The sequence below is a fragment of the Nasonia vitripennis genome (genome assembly GCF_009193385.2).
Source record: "Nasonia vitripennis strain AsymCx chromosome 1 unlocalized genomic scaffold, Nvit_psr_1.1 chr1_random0006, whole genome shotgun sequence".
Lineage (NCBI taxonomy): Eukaryota > Metazoa > Arthropoda > Insecta > Hymenoptera > Pteromalidae > Nasonia > Nasonia vitripennis.
The window spans coordinates 1,540,595-1,561,253 of NW_022279593.1; the positions used below are offsets into that span (position 1 = coordinate 1,540,595).

General features: G+C 34.8%; 1 protein-coding gene across 12 annotated transcripts in view; it reads right to left on the minus strand.

Annotated features, from left to right (window-relative positions):
- LOC100116974 (neurabin-1) overlaps positions 1-20,659 on the minus strand; it is a 554,139-nt gene that overhangs the window by 165,328 nt on the left and 368,152 nt on the right. Inside the window, exon 12 of one of the 12 annotated variants that reach the window (XM_031932223.2) lies at positions 15,776-17,033. The exons of the other annotated variants lie outside the window; for them this stretch is intronic. Within the exon in view, the coding sequence (XP_031788083.1) occupies positions 17,014-17,033 (20 nt within the window). The 3' untranslated portion in view covers positions 15,776-17,013. Of the gene's footprint in view, positions 1-15,775; positions 17,034-20,659 lie in introns of those variants that run through there. 12 annotated transcript variants of the gene reach the window in all.

The following is a 20,659-nucleotide window of genomic DNA, read 5'->3' on the forward strand; positions in this document are numbered from 1 at the left end:
TGAATCATAGTCCTATATGGTATGACGGGTGATGCCGGTACAATGGACAGGTATTAAAACAATGTGTTAATAGTCTTATTTATTGGCTCTGTAGTACTTGGTGGAAAGAGCGTATTTAAAGTACCTTTGCTATGTGATTTAGAGCTCACTACATGGCTCAATGGCTAGTTAACGTTGGGCGAAAATATCGCCAGTACCCAGTATATCATGAACATCGCAAAGAAGACAAAAGTGTCGAAAGCGATTTTGATTCTAGTATTTGATAACCTAAATATGCCAAATACCGTAATAAGTAAAAAATGGAAAATTAAAGAAATATGCACAATGGAAATAAAATAGTCAAAGTTTGAAAATAGAAAGTCATGAGAATGAATTTGTATCTTATATAAAAATTGTTTAAGAGGCAATAATTATAATTACTAATGTATTAAAAAGTTCTGTATACTTTATAAATTGATAAAAGAATTTATTATAATACTGTATATTTATGTGATACAAGTATGAGTAATATAACTATGATAAAAGTTATTATATTTGTGTTTCTAAATCATTGAAGGTTTAGTATAAAGATATTGAAACTGAAAGTATGATTATTCGCATGTAATATTACAAATAGACAATTATGAGTTTCAACTTATATAATTATAACATTGGATTGTTGTTAAAGTCTTGGTATAAATAAAAATAGTATAACTATATAAGTATGATCAAATAGTAAAAGGAATTAAGTATTATGTTTTTTTTACGAAAACAAAGTAAAGCTTATAAGGCAAATGTATAAAAAGTAAAATTTGGAAATATTTGAGAAAGTTCTTAGAATATAAAAGAAATGTAATCCAATATTTGAAAAGTTTATTTAGTGTTATTTAAAAATTATTGAATTGATGAAGTTAGTGTAATTGTTACTTAACATTTAATAAAATATATGAATAAAATAAAATGTTATCAATATGCTAATTAATAAGCATGAATTTGATTATAATTGTTATAAAATCAAAGGAATATTAAAGATTGTTGAGCATTGCGAGCTATAAACACTCTAATGAAATTTGAAAGAGATAATATGAAAATTCAGTAATAGATAAAACTGTTAAATTGAAATGAGATTTATAATTTATTATTGTTAAAATAAATAAGTTAGATTGTGGTATTGTTATAATGCAATTAATTATATTATTATCAAAAGACAAAATTTGAATTGATAAAAATGCTTATGTTATATAATCTATACAAAATAGAAAATCTTTAATAAGTAAGAAATGTAAATATGTTTGTAAATAACTGTTGATAAAAGTGTAATGTTAAAAAAGTATTAATGTTAAAAATGAATGTGTTTACATCATAAATGGTCTGATTAGGTTTTACTGGGTTTTCCCTAATCCACGCAATAAATCTTGGACCATATGTATTTACTACCAGAAGGTATAGGAAAGGAGATCGTCTGATTTAGTTAGCTTAGAAACTGTTTAGTATAGTTGTTTATTATTAGATTATTGATTTGTTCATTTAATATTCACCGATTTCCAATATAATAGCACAATAGTAAATCGGAAATTGGAGAAGAATCCAATGCGCGAACGTCTCTCATGTGGGGTCACCCCCCTGGCATCCAGGACATAAGAAATTTAAAAGAGACAACATTTTTTTTCAAATTCAATCACACACACTCACTCTTACAAACACAAACTCACACAAGCGCTCCCAGGTGCGGCAATCGATATCTGTTTTTTTTTTCTGGGCGACGTGGACGTCAGCCCGCGCAGCCTCGGACGTGTCACGGACGAGCACCAGGCTCTCCGTCGGCATATCCAATGGTACCACCGACGATGCAGGCGCATCGTCAGCGAGGTAAGCCGCCACCTGAGAGCTCGCGCGTGTAGAAATGCAAGGTATGCATCTCCACCCCCGCGACCACTCGCCGTCGACGACTCGCGTCGACGACAGAGCGGGCAGATCACCGGCGACCACCAAACTGGACGGAGATCCCTTTTTGGGACTAATACACGAGCTTGTTCTCCACTTCTGCTGTGACTACAGCTGCTATGCTTCACCCAACACGTCAATAGAACAATTCAGACAACTGTTGGACCAAATAGTACAGGATGCTGTAGGAAGAAAACCAGTACTGATAGCAAGCGATTTCAACGCCTGGGCAGTAGAGTGGGGTAGCCAAAGAACGAACGAAAGAGGAAAAGCACTATTGGAAACATTCGCCCTTCTTGACTTAATCTTAGTTAACCAGGGATGTTCTTACAAATTTCAAAGAGGAGACGCAGGGTCCATCAAGATCATAGATCTCACGTTTGTCAGCAGCTGCCTGATTGGCTCAGTTAGATCGTGGATGGTGAGCGATCATTACACAAACAGTGACCACCAAGCGATAATAATGGAGATAAGAATATTAAAACAGAGATCTGCGACGTTGCAAACGTCGCAGCCGCGACGATACGAAGAATCTTGGTCGATGCAGCTAAGCCCTGAGTGCGCGGAAGAATCAGGCGAGTCGGCTTGTTGTTGTCGGCGCCTGCCTGTCCTCGAGTTCGAGGAACGGGATAGCTAAATGTCAACGTCGGCGCAAGAGTGAGCATTGTTGCAGGAACGGACGATGTTGCAGGAAGCAGATGGTTGGACGATGCAGAATGAAGAAGACGGCAGGATGATGCAGAATAAAGAAGACGAGATTGATCCTGAACCCCTAATCACCTTGATGGGTGGGGGATGTATGGAAATGTCAAACATCAAAGGAGCAGCTAAAAAGGCTAGTTAACGGGCCCTACGAAAATATTGTTTAACGATAGTATCTGTGGGGATCTGATGTCGGAGGGTCACATGTGCAGAGCTTGATCTGCCTACGCCACATAAAAAACACACACACACACACACACACATGCACACACATACATACACATCCATACGGACATTTTCTAAAAACACTTGATTTGAACTTCTAACACGGTACCGCCGCAACGTTCAAGTGGCACTTGTTCGGCTGCTCTGTTGCTGTAACATAATTCCAATACTACGTCCAAAAGATGTACTTATTACGATGTTTTGCACGAGTTACTATTACTTAGGATAGAAGGAAGGGCGATAAAGAGCGATTTTTTTTTCTGTAAGTACGCGGTCCTGTTGTATTTAATGTTCAATTTTTTTTTCTTAATGTTTAATCGGAAATTTAACTATAAAGCTACGATGCGATTACAGTTATGTGGATGCGGCATCGATGATTCAGTACGGTGTCGGATTTACGGAGCGTTGACAGGAATTTGAGGTTAGGTTTCTATTCGGTTGCGACGGAGTCGTGTGCGCACGGCCACGTCGATCCAAATGCGCCGCGTGATAACGATTTCAGTTGCCCTGTGTGCGCACAGTGGCAGTCGGATCGATGTCACAGTGTTTTGAGGTTAGCCTCGGACTCGCAGAGATGTGTGCGCACGACTCGGTGAATCATAGCGTTTTGCTACTTTCTCAACCCTGTCTGCGCACAGTGACAAAGGGAGCAGTGATACGTTAGGATGTATGAGGCGGGTTTCGGTGACTCTGGGTATCGTCCACGTGTGCCACAAGGACAAGACTCGTTATTGTTCTGGTTTCCTGGTTATCTCGTGTGCTCATGGGGAGCTGTAGAAGAACTACCAGCGACGGCACGCGGTCGGCCTTATAAAGCCCTGCGACGTGTATAAATGCGCTGTTGTGCTGTATGTTGGGCGGGTGTGTTTGATCCACTTGGTGAATCTGTCCTGCGTCACTAATAGCTATATATTACCTTTGTTGGAGCATGACTGTGGTCCAACGAGATCAGTTGAGATCATCTCCCAAGGTTGTTCGACGTTCGTGGCGTGCATGGTTCACGCCTTTGCCTGTTGTTGGGCCTTGTAAGCCTGACAGTTTGTACAGCCACGCACATATCGAGCGCCATATTGTAGCATATAAGGCCAGTAGTATCTTCTAGCCAATCGTTGCAGTGTTTTGGCCACGCCCAAGTGTCCTGCGGTAAGGTAATCATGGCATTCTTTTAATACGTCGGCTCGTTTTTCAGTAGGTACGCAGATCTTCCAGTCTTCGGTTGCATCTGTGTCGTTAAAGTCCAGCGTGTGTAGAATGTGGTGGTGCAGGACTCCATTCTTGATGCAGTATTCAGGGTAACTTTTTGGGTCCTGCTGGGTGGCGTTCAACTTCTTCCTATACCAAGTGCTGCTTATCGTGACGTCGATGTTACACAGAGCTACTGGTTGTCTGGATAGAGCATCCGCGATGGTATTATCTTTCCCTCTTCGATATTTGACCTCGTAGTCCCATGCGACAACTCCATTGCCCATCGTGCGAATCTGCCAGACCGATTTTCAATTTTTTCGAGCCATTTAAAAGCCTGGTGATCGATAAGTATGACAAAATGATAACCTTCGAGGTACTCGCGGAACTTATAAATTTCCTATTTTATGGCGAAGCACTCCTTTTCGGTCGCTGAATAGTTCCACTCGGCCTGGTTTAACAATCGGCTGGCGTAGGCGATAACCCGCTCTTTTCCTTCTTCTTCTTGGGTCAGGACGACTCCTAGTCCTTCGTTACTGGCATCTGTTTGTAACACAAATGTTTTTGAGAAATTTGGGCATGCTAAGACTGGTGCTTGCACTATGTCTTCTTTGAGTTTGTCGAATGCTTCTTATTTCTCGGATCCCCATTCCCATTTTACCTTTTTCTTCAGGAGTTTGTTAAGAGGGGCAGTTTTCTTGGCTTCCTGTGAAATGAACTTCCTGTACCAGGATATTAATCCTAAAAATCTCCGTAATTCCTTTAAGTTCGTTGGCGGATGCAGATCTGTGATCGCTCTTACTTTTTCTGGGTCATTGTGTAGTCCCTCTTCATTGATCACATGGCCAAGGTATTTCAATTATATTCTGCAAAAATAGCTTTTTTCCCAATTTGGTTTCAGTTTGGCTTTACTAAGGCGGCGGAGAGTTTCGCTGATCAATTGAAGGTGCTGTTCAAAATTTTCTGTAACTATGACTATATCGTCGAGGTAGCAGAAAACATTTAGTTCAAGATCTGGTGTGATAACCGCGTTCATCAATCGCATAAATGCTGCTGGTGCCGAGTGTAGCCCAAATGGCAGAACCTTAAACAGCATTAAACCCCTCCCGGGGACCGTGAAAGCGGTATACTTCTCTACTCTCTTATGACAGCGGTATTTGCCAATATCCATTTTTCAGGTCAATCGTGGTAAGGTGTTTTGCTCCCCGGAGCTTATTCGGCGTTACGTGGATTTGCGGTAGCGGGTCTGCGTCCTTGACGCTGATTTTATTGATGCCCTGGAAATTTATGCAGAATTGTCGATTTACATTTTTTTTCTTCGCAAGGACGATGTTGGAGTTCCAGGCACTATCCGATATCTCAATCACGTCTTCTTGTAACATTTCCCCGATCGCCTCGTCAATGATTTGTTGCATGGCGGGCCACAGTGGGGCCAAATGCCTTAAAATGGTACAAATTCGTGATTAGATAGGCTATGCACGGAAAATATTTTTTTTTTTCGGTGAAAATGATCCCTGTGTAATTTACTTGTACATAAGATACCGCTTTTTTACCCCCGAGAGCAGGGAAAAAAATGTATATTACCCAAAGTTGAAGAATATTATAGATATATTAGGCAGGTGAATTCGGTTTTACCCTAACAAAAAATTATTATTATAATAAGAGGATCGATGGTAAAACTGTAAATATTAATAATTCTATGGTAGTATAATCCATCCTATAATTCAACTAGTTTAAAAATATACCATTGTCACATAAATACAGAATATTGTGCTTCAATCATGAGTATCAAATACTTATACAAATACTTACACAAAGGTCATGATAAAACTTTAATTAGAATATAAAAAAAAAGATTCAAACCCTTTGGTACATAATGAAATTACAAATCCTGTAGAAAAAAAAAATTCAAACCCTTTGGTATATGATAAAATTACAAATCATGTAGACTGTAGATACTTAAGGGGATGGCGGCGCAAAAACTTCGCAAATTCGCCACGGGGTATTTTGTACTTCCAAACTTTTAGAAAAACAGAAAGTCCAATCGAATTTTTTTTTTGAATAACGATTTATTAAACTACGGCGCTACAGACTCGGTTTTGCATTTGCAAGCTTTATTTAAATAGTTTTATGTTAAATAAGATTTTAAGGTTGGCGCTGCAAATGCATGAGTACGCGTAAATATCTGTTCGTATTTCTATGATTTTATGAAAACAAAAAGTCCGATCAAAATTTTCTTTCGGTAGAACGATTCATTAAACTTAACACTACGGCGCTACAGACTCGGTTGTTCATTTACAAACTTTATTTAAAAAGTTTTAAAAATTCACATACTGTAAAACCCTTAGCTCTTCATATTCCAGACTAACAACCAATAAAATTTGATGAAAACATTATCTCTAAAAAAAAATTTGAAAAAGTAAAAGGTTAGGCGAGTTTGATATATTCCGCGACGAAATTACAGATAAAAAAGAACTAACAAGGAAAGGTACCCAACCCGAACTCACCGATTTTGATGATTTTCATATATGTTGTAGAACATAAAAAAATAAGAGACACGTATTTTTTTTATCGGCTAATTTTCACTTTTAAGGGGTAAAAACCTCCCCTAAAGTTAACCCCCAAAAAGCGTTTTTTTTAAATATCTCGGCTTAAAATTAATATTTTTCAATGAAACAAATTGGAGGTTATTTCTTACAAAAAGAGCAAGTAATTCATGGTGATTTGAAGAGTAAGGGTAGCATCCCCTATTTTTTAGGGGTTGAAAACATATATTTTTTGGCATAATTTTATAATAAAAATGTTTAAACCGACTAAAAAAAATTGGAAAAAATGTTTAAACATCCTTTATAACAAAATTTAGTTGACGTCTTTCGGTGTTTTCATAAATATTACCCCTAAGGGGGTAAACCACCCCTAACACAAAATAACTGTAAATATGTAATTCAATACATAATATTTCGTAGAAAGTTTGTATATAGAGGTTTTCGAGGTCGCTGATTACAAATCTGTCAGATTTTGAAAATTCAAAATGGCGGAACCAATAGGACGGAAATATCGAAAAAAAATTTTATATAATAAAAAAGTTTTAAACGACTAAAAAAATTGGAAAAAATTTGTAAACATCTATAATAAACAAATTAAGTTTTTCGATTTTTTCATATATACTACCCTTTAGGGGGTAAACCACCCCTAACACAAAATAACTATAAGTATACTTCAATCCATAATATTTTGTAGAAGGTTTGTATATAAGGGTTTTCGAGATCGCTCTTTGCAAATCTGATATCAGATTTTGAAAATTCAAAATGGCGGAACCAATGTGGTGGACGAAAATGTCGAAAAAAAATTTTAACTTTCATAAAAACTTGTTATAAATGTGTTATCTTTGTAGCCTGTACATGTGAACTAAAGAGCCTTAAACCCTAAACCCCTAAAGAACAAATAGGCTAAATGGTTGTGCTTTTTAACCAAACCACCTCAAATTCCTAAATTTGTAAACAAGAAAATTCTGTATGTGAAGCAGTTTTATAATTTCCGTAGAAATTGTTATCAGAATGTTATTGAAATTCCTTTATTGTAAATTCAACTTATAATATATTTTTGTTTATAATATTAGAGTATAATAATAATCTACAATCTTTTATCTTTTGCCATAGTGCATTTTTTGTATTGAGCATAAAATATATTATTTTACGATGTTTTTACAATAATGGTAGTCCTCATAAAAGTGTTTAAAGCACAATGCTTTTTTGCACCAACCACATCGTACAATTGCAATGTTTGTGCACCCTTCTATTTCACAATGTGTTGCACAAGACTTTCCAAAACTGAAATCTATAGGATTATCAAATTTATCTGGTTTTTCATTGACGTAACTGCTTTTATACCAGGAATATTTAAACAAATCTATATATCTCGGTGAAGACAGTTGGTTGTGAACCAATGATTGAAGTTTAATTATATTATTTCTCACATGTAAATTCATATCATGATCCATTAACATTACATTATCAGAAAATGTTCGGACAAAGTTTTTACAAATACGGAATCCATAGACATCAAGTGGTTGTATTTTTCCTGTGGTTCCAGTTGGAATTTTTTTATGTTAATAATTTTATTTTGTGGCATTGTTTCTTCTATAACTTTGTCACAATGACCACTCCAAGAATCAAGTAATAGTATTGAGTGATGGCCTACATAGGGATAAAATATTTTTTCCAACCAGATTTTGAAGTGATCTGCAATTAAACGACTTACTAATTAACTGATCAACGATATTACAATGTAAAAATTGTTATTAGTTCCCTTACTTGTTGTTAATTTTTCAGATTTGGATGCTTCCACGTACACGTTTTCTAGTCTAAATATGTTTTGTTCTACAATAGGGCCAAACTTGCCACTTGGTTCCTTTAAAACAAGAAATAGCGGTGACAACAGTTGTCCAGTAGCTGATATTAGTGGCTGTATAGTATAACTATGCGTTGTTGCTGAAATTGACTGTACCAGACATTGCACTTGCTTTTCTCCTTCTACTGCTAATGTTCTTCCAGAATGCATTTCTAGCTGAAATCCGCTCTGATCTGTATTATACAAATTTTCGAGTCCAATCCTTGGTATACACGATTTAACGTCATCGATAAATGCTTCAGCTTTAGCCGTAAGTTCTGCACTACTTTCTAGTGTTTTTCTTGTTATGAACTATTTTCCTAGAAACTATTCGGTGTGCTTGCTTAAATTTGAGTAACCAATGTTTAGAAGCTTTGAATCTAATATCATCAAAACCAATTTCTTTTTTAGCTTGTAAGGCCCATCGAATTATATCTTCATCATGGATAATTGAACCACTGTCGAGAGCTGCTTGAAAATTATCCAGGGTATACTGACAAATTTGTGCTACTTTTTCTCTATACGTGCCACCTTTATTAATTGAATGAGCCCAACGACGTAGCTGACTAATAGATGATACTTTTTTGAATCTCTCTTTTTTTGTATTCAAAATCTAGTTCTTCATTATCTGCTGTACATTGATTTGTTGGTGCTATATCCGGATCAGGAAAATGATGTTGCACTTCATCTTCAATTATTTCCACATTATGGTCTTTATACTCTTCTTGAAAATCCAAAGAGTCATCAGTAATCATTTCTACATCGTTGAAATCATGTGTTGCATCTATTAAAATTTCTTTTATTTTTTCGGCCAACTCTGTTTCGTGATAATTCGTGACACTATCTGGTATGTTTAACGCTTGAAAGTATGCTAATAATAAGTTTAGAACGTTTAACGGATTAATTTTCATTTTTCAATCTAAAATGAAAACAAGCGGTAAAATGTATACAAGCTGTGTTTTTGCATGTAAGGCACGACTGCTACATTTCTACCAGAATAAAACGAGTGAATGTAAATTGAATCAAATCATTAATTTATGCATTGGAGAAGAATTCTCGTTCCACTTTGTGATGTTCGGAAAACTCTATTTTTGGTTTTATTCAACTTTTATTCACTTTGAAATTGAATAATGTAAATCTATATAAAATCACTAAAGAAAATTTTCTACAACTGTATGATACCACTGACAAATAAAAATTCGTACTTTCCGGCATCGAACTAGAATTCCCACAAAACTCACTCACTGCCTAAAAAATAACACAGGCAGCTGAGGTAAACACTCGATGAAAACAATCTAAAAAAAGAACATACTGATTCGCACATATTGTCAACAACTTTTATGAGTGAAAGACATTTATCTGTGGAATTATCATTGAATGTACGATAACATTCATTAAACTAATGAATGCATATAAAATTCCCTTTCAATAACAACGTGTTCTTTAATTGCAAATGAAGTTCGAGTATTAATATTCTTTTATGTATTTTTACCAATAACAAAAATTATCATAGTAATATAATAATAATAATAATAAGAAGAAGAATAAGCATAATTGCAATAGCAATAATAACAGTAATACTGATAATAGCAATGATAATGAAAAATAATAATAATAATTAGAATAATATTTATTATTAAATTTAGATTTTTTGATAAAGTCATTAAATCGTATCAAATAGTATTATTATGGAATTCCAGACTGTAAATATTTTACTATAGATACAATAATCATTACTTCGAGAATTCATCTAAAAAACGTTTGGCTTACGAAATAATTGTAACAATGAAAAACTCCCAAGTTTGACAACATTAAATTTTATTACAAAACGCAAAAGAGTTTGATAAACTAATTTTATTAACCTATGTTTTTTCATTTGCAAAAAAGTGTGGACTTTTTGAATTTATAAAATTATATAATTATGCAATTTATGAAATACTTTATAATTTATGAAATTACTTTTGAAATTATGCTAATTTATAAAAGCAGAAAAATAAATAATCTTTGATTGAAACATAAAACGAGACGTTATTTGTTACATACAAAATGATAGAATAAAATATCGGTAATATATCTATACTCGTGTCTACGGTAAAGCATAGGCCTTCGGCTTGTCTGGAGGTTAGGGGTTTGGAGTCGTTTGGTTAAAATGCACAACCATTTAGCCTATTTGTTCTTTAGGGGTTTAGGGTTTAAGGCTCTTTAGTTCACATGTACAGGCTACAAAGATCACACATTTGTAAACAAGTTTTTTTGAAAGTTAAAATTTTTTTTCGATATTTCCGTCCACCATATTGGATCCGCCATTTTGAATTTTCAAAATCTGATAACAGATTTGTAATCAGCGACCTCGAAAACCTCTATATACAAACCTTCTACAAAATATTATGGATTGAAGTATACTTATAGTTATTTTGTGTTAGGGGTGATTTACCCCCCTAAGGGGAAGTATCTATGAAAAAACCGAAAAACTTAATTTGTTTATTATAGATGTTTACAAATTTTTTCCAAATTTTTTAGTCGTTTAAAACTTTTTTATTATATAAAATTTTTTTTCGATATTTCCGTCCGCCATATTGGATCCGCCATTTTGAATTTTCAAAATCTGATTTGTAATCAGCGACCTCGAAAACCTCTATATACAAACTTTCTACGAAATATTATGTATTGAATTACATATTTACAGTTATTTTGTGTTAGGGGTGGTTTACCCCCTTAGGGGTAATATTTATGAAAACACCGAAAGACGTCAACTAAATTTTGTTATTAAGGATGTTTAAACATTTTTTCCAATTTTTTTTAGTCGGTTTAAACATTTTTATTATAAAATTATGCCAAAAAATATATGTTTTCAACCCCTAAAAAATAGGGGATGCTACCCTTACTCTTCAAATCACCATGAAATACTTGCTCTTTTTGTAAGAAATAACCTCCAATTTGTTTCATTGAAAAATATTAATTTTAAGCCGAGATATTTAAAAAAAACGCTTTTTGGGGGTTAACTTTAGGGGTGGTTTTTACCCCTTAAAAGTGAAAATTAGCCGATAAAAAAAATACGTGTCTCTTATTTTTTTATGTTCTACAACATATATGAAAATCATCAAAATCGGTGAGATCGGGTTGGGTACCTTTCCTTGTAAGATCAATCGAAGTCAAGTTTATTATATTTAATCATAATAAAGCAAAATTAAGTTATATGATGATCCATTAGGAACAACTCTCAAAATACTTACTACGTAACTTGCCATGCCTGTTTCATTTTCTTTACTGTTGAACTAACAAAATATTCTTTCTATGTATTAGAACGTGATACAAACATCATAAGTACAATTAAAAGGGTATGGCAAGTTACGTAGTAAGTATCTTGAGAGTTGTTCCTAATGGATCATCATATAACTTAACTTTCAGTTAAGTAAGCCCTTGATTTAACAAAACAATTTTTTTGCTTTATTATGATTAAATATAATAAATTTGACTTTGTTTGATTGATCTCAGTTCTTTTTTATCTGTAATTTCGTTGCGGAATATATCAAACTCGCCTAACCCTTTACTTTTTCAAAAGTTTTTTTTTCAAGATTTCAGTCTTTTTTGTAAACGGTTTTGAGTATTTCATATTTGTCCTGAAAATAAAATATAGGCATCATTAGCACCTTTCGATCATGGCTTTTTTGTAACATTTCTATCACTAACATGAAAACACTCATTGTTCTGTCGCAAAATATTAGTATGGTGGCTATGATTGATAATGTATGTTAGAAAAATCTAAGTAGGTGTACATTTTCGCTGTCCATGAATATTATTATTACACTTAGACACTAATATCTACGAAGCGCACCATCTAGACTTCGTCATCGGCCACCCTATACACCTAGACGCTGTCCTTGTACAATTTATGTTCCTATACACCAAAAACTACGCAACGCACTACCTAGACCCTTTCATAGGCCATCCTATACACCTAGACACCGTCCTCATATGATTTATTACCTAGATAACGAAAACTACGGAGCGAACTACCTAAACATCGTCATCGGATACCCTTGCTACCGCTACCGCGCCACTTGATATTAAATAAAAAAAAAAAAAAATTACACCTGGGTCGTAGTCCCGCTGGTCTGTATAAGTATGAGGGAAAGCAATATGTGCAGCTAAATTCACAGTCTTAACACTAGCCGTGTGCGGCTAACTTCATGGTCTGAACATGTTGGGCTTAAGGATCCCAAGCCGATTTGAGCATTTTTGTTAAAATATACTCGTTTGTTGTAAAAAAAGGTGCTTTCTTGCCAATATATCGATTATAAATCATAGTTAAGCATACAAATGTGATTATACGCCAAAAAATTCAGATACAATAATGTAAATTTTGTACTTATTGAATTGAAAATTCGAAAAGTCAATATAGAAAAAAATAATGTCGCGGTCGCCGCCGGCTTCTAAAATTCGCCTTCGTGGCGCTAGTACACCACTTAATAGATTTAAGTGCATTAAACTGTGAAACGACACTTACAGCGTGGTTTAAACTAAATAAAACAGATGATTATGTCAGAAAACTTTTATACGCTGATATACCACAACACTATATTTTTTCTAAAAAGAAATGGATTAGACATAAAAATCATAGCAATACTTTAGGTAGATTAATTTCCCATCCCAAAGAACAGGAATTATTTCATATGAAATTAATTTTACACCGAATAAAGGGAACTACTTCTTTTGATGATTTAAAAACTTCTGATCCAACTTTTATCAAATTAAAAAAATGGACTTACATTAAAACCATTAGAGTATCAATTTAACCCAAGCATACAGCAATAAATCTGGCCAAATGCACTGGAACAAGCGTATATTGTACCTATATATAAGTCGGGAGACAATAGTTGTATTAGTAATTATAGACGAATATCGCTAACTTCTAACATTGCCAGAATATTTGAAAAAATCATATACAGGGTGACCCAATTTAAACGGGCACCGCTCATAACTCGTCAGGGACAGCCACAATCGAAAAAATGGTAGAGACCAAAGTTGTAGGATATCGAAGGGGCAACCCGATGGTGACCTTGGATTTGACTTTGAACGCGTTTTTCAAGGTCATTTGAAGGTCAACTTTGGATTTTTAAATAGGAACCCCATTCTTTTATTGCGGGAATGGAAAGAGCGGTAAATTTTACGTTCAGAATGGTATGTTCGGTTGCGGCACTGAAGGTCATCTCAATGTCCTGCAGCCAGAATGAAACCCCGCCTACGTAATTCCTCTAGCAACGCCAAATTAAAAAAAAGTGGTAGAGACCAAAGTTGTTGTATAGGGGGGGGGGGGGGGAGAATTGTGACCTCGAATTTGAGCCAGTCCTACAAGGTCATTTCAAGGTCAAATTATTTTTTTTTCAAACTTTACTTTTACTTTGTATCCGAGATGAAATCCCTTCTTAGATGTTCTCTGTCCAGCGGCCAAGACGCAAATGAGCCCTCGCTAGCGTCCAAACATAAGTCTCGCTATTCCCCGAATGATCCCTTCCGACGGTTAACTTGCGAATGACTCCTCTAGGTGGTCGCCACCTACCTACCCGAACTCCTGATGTGCGAAAAATAAAAATGGCTCCCGAAATAAGCCTTTTAAAATAAGTCCCGCGCTCAGTCTTGCCACCGCGACTCCGTCGAACCTTCCCCTACGACGCTTAACTCACGAATGATTTTCAAGCAGGCGCCCCGGCCCCGCGCCGTACCTGCCGCCCGAACTTTCGATTTGCAAAAATAAAAATAGCCTCCGAAAATTGTCGAAAGAGTCTCACACTCGGCCTTCCGCCAAAAATATTAACGAAAATTTTTATTAAAAAGCCAATCATCGATACAGAAAAAGATTAAGTAAAACATCGAAGTATTGTAGAAAAACGTCAAAGTTTGATAAAAACGTAAAAAAAATATTAAATGTTTTATTTTTAAAAAATCATAAATTGATAAACCGTAATGCCAAAATATGAATAGAATTTTACAATAAAAAGCCATCGATACAGAAAAAGAAAAAGTAAAACATCGAAGTATAAAGTAAAAAAGTTTTTATATTTATTTTACACACATTTATTATTTGAATCAGAAATAAATTGCATTATGTTTTTTTAAATAACGTTGTTGTTTTTCCATTTAATTTATTCATAAATTATTATTGTTTTAAGTATACATAGATATACATACATACGTATGTTTGTATACATATGCTATACACACATACATGTAAACACGCATGTTGAAAATACATATGTATAAGCAGAATTATAAAGTTTGTAATACATACCATGTCGTCACACAGATTATACATACAATTACTGGCAACAGTTAATATAATTATTTAGTGATAATTCCACTGTATAAATATTTTAATTCTATTAGAAATATTTTTGCAGCAGAAATTGGTAGGTACTTAAATTTTTTGCACTTTTCTATTAGATAAGTAATAATAAACAACCAACAACACTAAAAAATGTATGTTCATTATTTAAACTTGTACAATATGTAAGCTGTAAAATATTGTATTTAACACGATAATAATTAATTAATAACATACATATTAATATAAAATATTGCATCTAAAGTTATGTTAATGTAAAAAAATTTTTATCTAACGTAACAGAATATTTATTATTGTTAACAAATGAAGATTGTACTTTTTACATCATTTCATTTAATATTAAAAATAATACGAATATACATTTTCTATTAAAATTTTTGTATTAATGTCTTGTATAAAAAAAGTTCTGCAATACGTAATGAAGGTATTTCTTGAAGAATCAATTTACTTAAAATTAAAAAATGTTTGATATAATTTCAAGTCATAGCGATTATTCTAGAAAATATTGTTTAAGAGCTAAATATTCCGATTAATTACCCATATTTTAAATGTATGTATAAGTTTGATTTCACTTCATAAAATTTAATAAGTTAAAATAAATCTTTTACTAAAATACAATTTTAACTATTTTATAAGTTATCTATTAAAATTTACTTTTAACACTTTTGGAATTACAAAATATTTATTTATTATCTATTTCATAAAAGCTTCCTAATCAATAAATTATTTTATAATAAAAAATTAATAATTACTATTTGCAATTAAATAATTGTTTAAGTAGTTTTTTATTTATTATTTTTTGCAGAAAACAGTCTAAGTTCTAGTAATGCAGTAGAATTTTTAAATTTATTTAGATATTTATCGACTTCAAATACTAATTTAATAATTGAAAATATGTGATTTGAGTCATTTTTTTTATTTTTGTAATATTTATAATCTAAGTAAATATGCCGGACTATAGTCGAAGCGAAATTGTTGATATTTTATTGATTTTGGGAGAGTTGGATTTTGGAGAGAGATTTTGGATTGTCGAAGAAATTATAATGCAGCAGCACAATTATATCGAAGGCGTTTCCCAAACAGAAATCATCATCCATCTCGAAGTACGATCCAGAGAATTGAACAGCGAGAGAGGCGAAGACCTCAAAGATCACGACAACGTCATAGAGTAATGACTATCGAGCGAAATGATCCACGAGTATTGGTGGTGCTTGCTATGATTTATTTAGATCCTCATATTTCAATTCGACAACTAGAAGTACGATCTGGCATCCCGAGAGAAACAGTGAGAAGAATAACAAGACTCCATCGTTACCATCCATATCATATTACTGTGACCCAAGAGCTAACAGAACGTGATTTTGAAAGAAGGTTACGATTTTGCCAATGGGCACAGGAAAGATTGCAAAACGATCCACATTTTTTCAGGTACGTCATGTTTTCCGATGAAGCCACTTTCCATAATACAGGTCAACTAAACCGACACAATTCCCACTATTGGTCCATTGAAAATCCTCATTGGACCCGTGCAGTCGATCACCAACATCAATGGAGTCTTGTAGTATGGTGTGGTATTGTTAATGGCTATCTAATTGGGCCTTACTTTTTTGACGGTAATGTTAACAGAGATAGATACCTCCATTTTCTGACAAATGAATTACCAAATCTGTTAGAAGATGTTAATATACAAACCAGAATGCGTATGTGGCTTCAACATGATGGTGCACCTGCGCATAGAAGTTTAGATGTTCAAGATTTTTTAAATCAAACATACCGTAATAGATGGATAGGTATTGGACGTGGTGAAGATCATGTTGAGTGGCCTCCACGATCCCCAGATCTCACGAGCCCAGATTTTTATTTATGGGGCTTTTTGAAAAACAGCGTGTATGCGGACGCCCCTACTACTAGAGAAAATATGATGCAAAGAATCATTAATACTTGCAGAGGCATACCAAGGCATGTGCTTCTGTCGACTGTTGGAAGCTTTGAGCGAAGAATTCAACAATGTATTAGACATCATGGAGGGATTTTTGAACACTTAATTAGGTAAAGCTTAAACTCTATTTATAAAGTGATTTTTTCATGGTCTTGCCTTCATCTGCCGGTGTCTTCACGTCTTGCCTTCATCGGCCGGGCTATGATTCTTGCCTTAATCGGCCGGTGTCTTCACGTCTTGCCTTCATCGGCCGGGCTATGATTCTTGCCTTCATCGGCCGGATCAAAATGGGACCTGAAAATCCACCCTGCTACGTCCTCGTCGTGGGTCCTGGACATCAAGTTTTATAATGATGACAAAACGCAGGAAATGGTACGCTAAATGATTAAAATCTTTTCTTCTATTTTAAATTTACTACTTCGTTTAAAGTGCAACATTTAACACGCTTTCAGGATCCGGAGTCGAAAAAGTGGGTGCTGTTTGAAAAAAAATAATTTGACCTTGAAATGACCTTGTAGGACTGGCTCAAATTCGAGGTCACAATTCTCCCCCCCCCCCCCCCTATACAACAACTTTGGTCTCTACCACTTTTTTTTTATTTGGCGTTGCTAGAGGAATTACGTAGGCGGGGTTTCATTCTGGTTGCAGGACATTGAGATGACCTTCAGTGCCGCAACCGAACATACCATTCTGAACGTAAAATTTACCGCTCTTTCCATTCCCGCAATAAAAGAATGGGGTTTCTATTTAAAAATCCAAAGTTGACCTTCAAATGACCTTGAAAAACGCGTTCAAGGTCAAATCCAAGGTCACCATCGGGTTGTCTCCTCGATATCCTACAACTTTAATCTCTACCAATTTTTTTTATTTGGCGTTGCTAGAGGAATTACGTAGGCGGGGTTTCATTCTGGTTGCAGGACATTGAGATGACCTTCAGTGCCGCAACCGAACATACCATTCTGAACGTAAAATTTACCGCTCTTTCCATTCCCGCAATAAAAGAATGGGGTTCCTATTTAAAAATCCAAAGTTGACCTTCAAATGACCTTGAAAAACGCGTTCAAAGTCAAATCCAAGGTCACCATCGGGTTGCCCCTTCGATATCCTACAACTTTGGTCTCTACCATTTTTTCGATTGTGGCTGTCCCTGACGAGTTATGAGCGGTGCCCGTTTAAATTGGGTCACCCTGTATAATAGACATATAATTTTATCATGAAACACAAAATAATATCTGATAAACAATTTGGCTTTATAAGAAAGAGAGTAACGAAAAATGCTCTTAACTGTCTAACAAATATTATATATAGAAACCTAGATAAAAGTAAACCGATTATAACAGCGTTCTCAGGCCTGGCTAAAGCATTCGATACTGTAGATCACAGTATACTGCTGGACAAATTAGAAAGATACGGTGTAAGAGGAGAAGCATCAAAATTACTGATTAGCTATCTGTCTGATAGGAAACAATGTGTAAAAATAAGTAACTACAAGAGTGAGTACAAAGAAATTACGATAGGGGTTCCACAAGAAACCATACTTAGCCCTTTATTTTTTATATTATATGTTAATGACCTATTGATAGATATGAAAGATGAAACTATATTATCTTACGCAGATGACACAATTATCATTTCATGTGATAACTCGTGGACAGCTGCACAAGAAAAATTAAATAAATGATCGGTGATAGTGTGCCTAGCACCTTAAACATCAAAATTGGTGATAATCTAATAAATAGAGTAGACCGTTATAGATATTTAGGATTAATAATAGACTATAACATGAAGTGGGATGAGCACATAAATTATATTATAAAATCAACAAGATATTTAATATTTATTTTTGCGAAGCTAAAGAAATTTATAGATAGTAAAACGCTGATGTTATTATATTATGTCTTCTTTTAAAGTATTACAAACTATGGTATAATTGCATGGGGTGGGGCTTATAACAATTATTTAAATTTAATTCAATGTATACAGAAGAAAATACTTCAAATCAAGTGGCGCGGTAGCGCCACGAAGGCGAGTTTGTTTGAGAAGCAGGCGCGTGACACTATTTACTTCTATATTAGTGTTCGAATTTTTCATGGTACAGGAAAAATGCTCGTCGTTACTGTTCATGAGTTTGTTTGGCTTATCGGTATGTTTTCTGTGCTAAACTATGATTTCCAACATAAATATTTGTAGAAAAGCCGTTTTGTTTTATAATAAACGAGTTTATACAGGGTGTTTCATTTTAATCCGACCACGACAAAAAACCATGGAAAAACTAATTTTAACGAAAAATGACCTTAACAAAAGTTGAAGGGGGTAAAGGGGGCCATCGAATGACACAAACACCTATGACCTTGAACTCGATTTTCAAGGTCATTTAAGGTTACTGTGATTTTTTTAAATAGGAACCTCTATTTTAGACCTTGGAATCGGATAGAGCGGAAAAAATTACGTCGCAAAGGATATTTTAACTTTGCTTTGGTGACCTTGAGAAGGTCAATTCAAGGTCAAATAAGAAGTATCAGCCTAAGATTGTTTTCCTTTCAATTTTTTCGTAGAATTATCATTTTGTTATTGTAATAAACATTAAGAGAATAATTGACTTAAAATGTAATTATGCTTTGCTGACTTCAAAGCTATTTTGTAAGGTCAAAAGTGCAAAAATGCAATATCAAATGTTATGTGGAGTCCATATTTATATCCTAACTTTAGCGTTACCCAGGAACAACGACGTGGACGTAATAGGATTGTGTTCCCTTTGGGGTGCTTGATTAGAGTGAGTCCCCTTGCCTATCACTTTTCGGGGTGCTTGATTAGAGTGAGTCCCCTTGCCTCTCACTTTTCGGGGTGCTTGATTAGAGTGAGTCCCCTTGCCTCTCACTTTTGCTCAAAATTCAACGCAGGTGCTCAAAGACACCACCATTTTGTTGGATACACAATTCAATTCGCTGCTGAAAATGTTCTACTGTTCTGAGTAATACAGCTCTTGGCATGTTTTCACAAGCGGTTTGAATTCTGTGGATCATATCTTCCCTTGTTGTAGTTTCATGTTCATAAACAATATCTTTCAAATACCCCCACAAATAGAAATCGGGTGATGTCATATCTGGAGATCTCGGTGGCCATCGAACACCCAAATCTCCATGTCCAGTGCGTCCGATCCACCTGTCACGGTAATTTTGATTAAGATATTGTCTAACTATTCGAGCATAGTGCGCAGGAGCTCCATCTAATTGAATCCACATTCATGCTCTTGTGTATAAATCTACTTCTTCAAGAAGTACTGGAAGACGTTCTTTCAGGAACTGTAAAAAATTATGGCCATTTACATTTTCATCGAAAAAGTATGGGCCTACAAGGTATCCGTTAACAATTCCACACCAAACATCAAGACTCCAACGATTTTGGTTATCTATCTGCCTGTACCAATGCGGATTAACATTCGACCAATAATGATAGTTGTGTCGGTTAAGCTCTCCATTGCTTTTGAATTTTGCTTCATCAGAAAACATTACGTATTGAAAAAAGTGACGATCATTAGCAATCATTTGTCGTGCCCATTGGCAAAACTGTAGCCTTAACCTCATATAAGCAGGTGTGAGATCCTGAGTCAAAGTAATATGATATGGATGATAACGTTGACTTTTCAGAATTCTCCAAGCAGTAGCCATAGGTATACCACTTTGCCTTTGAATTTCACGGGTACTAAAGTGGGGATTCAAATGAACCATTGCTAAAACGACCATTACACGAAGATCATCTTCGTTGTAATTACGACGTTCTCTAACCCGTGCTAGTTGCCCTTGTTGAGCTCTACGGTAAATCTCACGAATGGTTGTATGACTTGGATGTCTTCTATCGGGATATCGAATTCGATACAAGGCTGCAGCTTGTCGATAATTACGTCTAGATTCACCAAGAATCAATAAAATATCAACCCTTTCAACGGCTGGATAATC